The sequence below is a fragment of the Myotis davidii genome, unplaced genomic scaffold (assembly GCF_000327345.1).
Source record: "Myotis davidii unplaced genomic scaffold, ASM32734v1 scaffold892, whole genome shotgun sequence".
NCBI lineage: Eukaryota > Metazoa > Chordata > Mammalia > Chiroptera > Vespertilionidae > Myotis > Myotis davidii.
The window spans coordinates 962,280-968,304 of record NW_006284341.1 but is presented as its reverse complement, the minus strand read 5'-3'; the positions used below and the strand labels follow the sequence as shown (position 1 = coordinate 968,304).

The 6,025-nt window shown below is 36.8% G+C and overlaps 1 protein-coding gene across 1 annotated transcript in view; it reads right to left on the bottom strand.

Moving 5' to 3' along the window:
- Positions 1 to 6,025, bottom strand: part of SDAD1 (SDA1 domain containing 1) — a 34,577-nt gene that overhangs the window by 11,850 nt on the left and 16,702 nt on the right. Inside the window, 5 exon segments of the mRNA XM_006779341.2 lie at positions 142 to 200; positions 956 to 1,013; positions 2,564 to 2,667; positions 3,924 to 3,993; positions 4,562 to 4,663. Coding sequence (XP_006779404.1) covers positions 142 to 200; positions 956 to 1,013; positions 2,564 to 2,667; positions 3,924 to 3,993; positions 4,562 to 4,663 — 393 coding nt within the window.

The window sequence follows — 6,025 nt, the reverse complement described above, 5'->3', positions numbered from 1 at the left end:
ATAAATAAATGAATAAATGAATAAATAAATAAAAAAGGGTGGGAGGGACAGTAATCCCTGTGGGAAAAGCCACATGATATACTTAATGGTAACAATGCGATGCACTAGATCCAGACGAAAGTAAGGTTTAAGACTTCTCACCTCTGGGGGTACTAGGTGATGAGATGCTTGTGCAGCAAACAGAAGGATCTTTGTTACTTCTAAAAATGTAAGAGGTTAGAAAGGTCATAGTTGGTTTACTGCTGTTCTCTGAACTAGAGCAAACATGGCAAGGACATTCTGGCCCTAACGCTGCTGCTTACTCCACATGAACACTCCGCCCCCTTGCTTCCTTTAAGCACCTACTCAACTGCTGCCTTATCAAAATGTCTTTTCTAATCACATAATCTAAAATAGAACCTGCCCCAGCACTCCCTACTGTCCTTATTTTGCTTCCTTTCCTTAAAACTCTTATTTTCACCTGGAGTATACAGGATCTGAGTACTTTATTCCCTTGTGACCACCCTAAGTTTCAAGGAAGAAATTGGCTATATTGTGTTAATGTTACACTTTTGAAGGAGCTATTCAAAATGGTGTACAATATAAACTTATGAACTGTTTATTTTTGGAATTTTCCACTTAAAATTTTTTTTTTTTTTGGACCTCGGATAACTGAAGCTATAAAAGCAAAACTGCAGATGAAGGACTACTTTAAAAAAAGACTTGCTTTGAGAAACCAATTTATTGGTCTTTCCACCCCCACCACCCATAATTGTTTTTTAAAGTTGATGAGCAGAACAATTAACCCAGGGAAGATTCTGGAAAGAAAGCATGAGTTTCTCTCCCCTTCTCTGAAACAACACATCTCACTCCTAACTCTTTATCTTTACAAATTACAGAAGAAAAAATTCTGGATGGTTATTTTAACCCCCAGATGACCTAGATGACCAAAGGAACATATGAGTGGGCGGCTTACCTCTTTGGTGGGGCTGCAGAAACCTTTGCACAAAGGGATAGAAGTTGAAAAGAAAAAGCTGTGGGGGGAAAAACGCAAACTTTAAAATTTCTGTAACTAAAGCTAAACTATAAGTTCACTTTTCCAAATCCAATTATATCACTAAGTTCTAAATAGCATCTAGTATAATCTGATCACCCAAAACACCACAATTCTGGTTTATTATTAAATACCAGAGCTCTATTTTAGAGAAAAAACACTACCACTCTGGAGTATACCTAATCAAGGTGACATGGGTCCAGTTATTAAAGCAATTGCCATTTTTAAAACTGATTTTAGAGAAAGGGAGAGGGGGAGAGAGAGAAGGAGGGAGAAAAACATCGATGTGACAAACATGCATCGGTTGCCTCCCATCTGGGGTTGAACCAACAACCTGGATATGTGCCCTGACTGGAAGCTGAACCTGTCGCCTTTTGGTGTATAGGACAATGCTCCAACCAACTAAGCCACACGGGCCAGGGCAAGCAGTTGCAATTTTTAACTTTAAGAAAAGGAAATTTGGAGATGGACTAGTCTTTATCAAAGTTCATTATGTGAAAATAAATTAATTTTTTTCTATTTTAGCCACAGAATAAAACCATGGCCAAAGTAACAGGGAAGGTTTGGGTTCAATATAAAGATGGATGTCCAATTGTAGTCAGTTGTGAAACTCTATCATTTCCATCAACCATGCTTAAATTACAAATCGCTTTTGGTTATCAAGCTTAAATTCAGGTTGGACATAAAATTACCACACAAATATATCAAGAATTGACTTGGTGATCCTGCCTTTGATCTGTAGACCATAGAGAAAAAGCAATTTATTCACTTAAGTGTTGTTTTTCTTAGAGAAAGAGAATGAGTGCTTCCATTTTTAAGTTGATCTATGTCTATACTGTTTAATTTTCAGTAAATAAGCCAAACCTGTTTTACTTTTTTAATTAAAATTTTTTTTTGAAGATAGCAAACTATTCAATGATTTTCAGAATAGCAGCAGCACTAGTCACAAGAGCAAAATGATGGGGAACAACCTCAATGGTCATTTCTTCGTGGCCTAAATTTTTGGGAATCTCTTCTACAATGCCATTTGGTCCAAGAGTGTGTGTGAAGTTTCCATATGTATATACAAATATATATACATTATATCACCAAGGAGCTCTTGCAGTCTAATTTAATATAAAATAAATGAGCACAGACTTCAGCTTTGCAAACATGACAATCTCCTACTAGAGGGGTCTGGAACTTAGGAAAGCTATGAAGGAATAAACTGTGAAATGTAGTAATATGCAATAAAAATATGTAGGTTGTGTTGGCTCAGAAAAATGTATGTGAAACAAAGTTAAATAAGAAAAATAGAACACAAAATGTCCTGTCCATAAATATATATACAATTTAACATTCATACTTACTAATAAGAAAAAAATTATAAAAATAGCATTTTCAGAGTAAAAGATTTTATTCTTCTCTAAATTGTATAAATTTAAATGATTTGGGGGATAAAATTAAGTCACTCTACTACCTTAGAGGCTTTCTTTTAGCAAAAATAATTCTATTTCCAATATCCACCAAGAGAAACAATGTAATTCAAACCTCGTGAATTCCCACCAATCTGGAAATGAGGTTCATGAGCATCATCTTCACTTCAAACCTCTCCTTAGAGCTCTCTAGCTGCTTTAGTAGTTTTTCTGCAAAATCTAAAAGAAAGTATCAGAAAAGTACACTATGGGTCCATGGTCTGAACAACATTATCTTACAGATGTAGAGAAAGGCAGGAGTTAGATCAGCGACTCTGGTATGGCTATACCTGAAATCACCCTGTTGAACCAGGATGGTATAAACAGCAGTATGACAGAAGGTGACAAGATTCACACACGGGTCAATACAGCTTCAATAATGCCGCAAGTTAGGTCTTAAGGATGCTCAAGGTTTTAAGCATCAACCTGCTGAGTGACTGTTTAATAGGTGCTCCATTTAACAGTTGTTCTTCAACTTCAGTTTCTCAACATGTGATCCACAGACCACCAGCAGCTGGTCCACACGGTACTTTTGTAGAAATACAGAATCTCAGGTCCCAAGCCAGACCTACTGAATCAATCTGCACTTTAACAGGATCCCCAGGTGATTCTATATGCACCTTAAAGTTTGAGAAACACTGACCTAGAGGAGGGGCCAGCAAACACTACTGTACAGAGCATTTAAAAGCCCCGAATGTCATCCAGCCAGTGTGGCTCAATGGTTGAGCATCAACCTATGCACCAGGAGATGATGGTTTGATTCCTGGTCAGGGCATATGCCCAGGTTGCCGGTTCAATCCCCAGTGTGGGGTGTGTAGGAGGCAACTGATCAATGATTCTCTCTCATCACTGATGTTTCTCTCTCTCTCTCCTTCTCCCTTCCTCAGTGAAATCAATACTAATAAAAAAATAAAAATAAAAGCCCCAATGTCCAACTGCACCCAATACCAACTAATCAGTCTCTGGGGATAACAGGACCCAAGCACCAGTATAGTTTACAAATTCTCTAAGTGAGTCCAATTTGCATTCCAGTTTGAGAACTGGTGTTCTAGAATATGGTTTCTCAAACTTTTGGTTTCCACAGATCAGTTTTTTGTTTTTTCTTTTAAAAAAGGACAAAAGATCATCAATTTTTCACTTAGTCAAACACAATGTTGTCCTACCATTATTGTATTGTTAAAATAAAAATTTTAGAGAGAGCTATTCTTCCATGTTTTTCTTATTTTGCTATGACTGAGAATCACTGTTTCAGAAACAGTGACAATAATCACTGTTTCATAAACTAGTAACAGCTACCACCAACTAGTAACAACTAAGTATTTACTGATTGTCTATTAAGCCCCAGGGATCTTATACTCCCTGGTAACTCTGAAGGTAGGAAACTAACTAGGCAGAGATCAGGCCAATAAGAAATTGCAAAGTCATAATTACAGTACCTTGAGGATCATGAATCAAGTGAATAGCTGAAAAGTTAAACACCTCTGGTTTTTTCTTCTTCTTTTGTTTCTGAAACAAAGGGAAAGAAAAAACATTTACCTTCTGAATTACAGTAATGAGGTCCTTGGGGTTAAATGTGCTAAAAGCTGTCATCAAGTCCACCACACTGTTTAAAAAGAAGACAAAAATCTTTGTTCCAAAAACCTTTCTTTCATAAAAAGAGTATAGATGGTTTTTGTCTTTTAAGATTCACTAGTAAAACTTAAAGGAATTTGGCAATATAAAAATTAACCACATAAGGGCCAAATTAATGATTTTCAGAATAATCATTACAAAATATAAAATGTATTTTATTCATTACTCTTCTGAGAACATATGCCTACCAAAGAGATCCTAATATAGATCATCTCAATCAGAAGAAGTAATAAGTAAATTTAATCTAATTTATTCAAGTCACAGATTTTGCTAGAGCTGAAAATTAAATTCATCCCAAAATTAGTGCTTAAAAACTCATTACACATTTCTACTAGTAAGTCTTTCAGAAATGTGCCTTATTTTAAATTCTTAAAAGCTTTTGCCAAAAACCTTTTCTACATTCTAATGATTCCTACCCTCATTTCCCAGGTACAAATCTCACCTTGAGCACTTTCATAGCCTTTTCCAACCTCTTCTTGTGCTTGGAGCTTTTCTTCCCTGTGGCATACTGCACTAGCAGGTCTCTTGCTGTTGGTCCTTCATCCTAAAAAAAAACCCTACTTTGTAAAACTGTAAATAAGGAAAGTCTGCATAGAAGCTAAGAGTAATCCTTTCAACCACTTCTTCATACTTACACTCTTTGAACACAGCCATTAAAAATGAACCGTTTGGCTCAGTGGACAGAGCGTCAGCCTGTGGACTGAAGGGTCCCAGGTTCGATTCCGGCCAAGGGCATGTACCTTGGTTGCGGGCACATCCCCAGTACGGGGTGTGTGGGAGGCAGCTGATCGATGTTTCTCTCTCATAGATGTTTCTAACTCTCTATCCCTCTCTCTTCCTCTCTGTAAAAAATCAATAATAAAAAAAAAGAACAGGATTTCTAAAAGTCAATAAAAAATATTTTCCTATGTGCACAAACAGGCATAAACAAAGATTTTGACTGCAGCATTGATTTTTACCTTTCTATTTTCTTTTTTAAAAAATATCAATATTTTTAAAATTTATCTTTATTGTTGAAAGTATTACAGATGTCCCTCTTTTTCCCCATTGACCTCCTCCACCTGGTACCTCTCCCCTGCACAGACTTCATCACACTACTCTCTGTGTCCATGGGTTATGCATATATGCATATAAGTTTTTTGGTTAATCTCTCCCCACCCACCCCTGCCTTCCCTCTGAGATTTATCAGTCTGTTCCATGCTTCTATGTCTCTGGATCTATTTTGTTCATGAGTTTATTTTGTTCATTAGATTCCACATATGAGTGAGATCATGTGATACTTGTCTTTCTTTGACTTATTTCACTTAGCATAATACTCTCCAGGTCCCTCTATGATGTCTCAAAGCATAAGAGATCCTTTTTTTTAAAATTTTCCTTTTAATTTTTATTGAAGTATAATATATCAACAGACTGCAACTTTGCTCTAATTTGAAAAACAAACTGGAAACAAGTATTTATGAACAGGAAAATTTTTAACTATAATACATTTATATTCAGAAATATGATGTGTAGGGTAAAAGCATATGGCAGAGAGGAACAAAATAGAAACAGAGGAATGGATACATGGAACAGACTGACAAAGGCCAGAGGAGAAGGGGGTGGAGGTGGAGGTGGGGGGACTGGAAAGAAGGTTGAAGAGACTAGCCAAAGAACATAGATGCATAACCCACAGGCATAGACAACAGTATGGTGATAGCCAGAGGGACGGGGAGGAGGGGGCTGGGTGGAACAGGCAAAGGGGAGGGGTAAATGTTGGACCTCTGTAATAGTGTCAACCATTTTTTTTTAAAAAGCATAGGACAGATTTACATATACTAACAGAATAAGCTCTAAATCAGCTGTGGGCAAACTACGGCCCGCGGGCCGGATCCGGCCCGTTTGAAATGAATAAAACTATTGAAAAAAA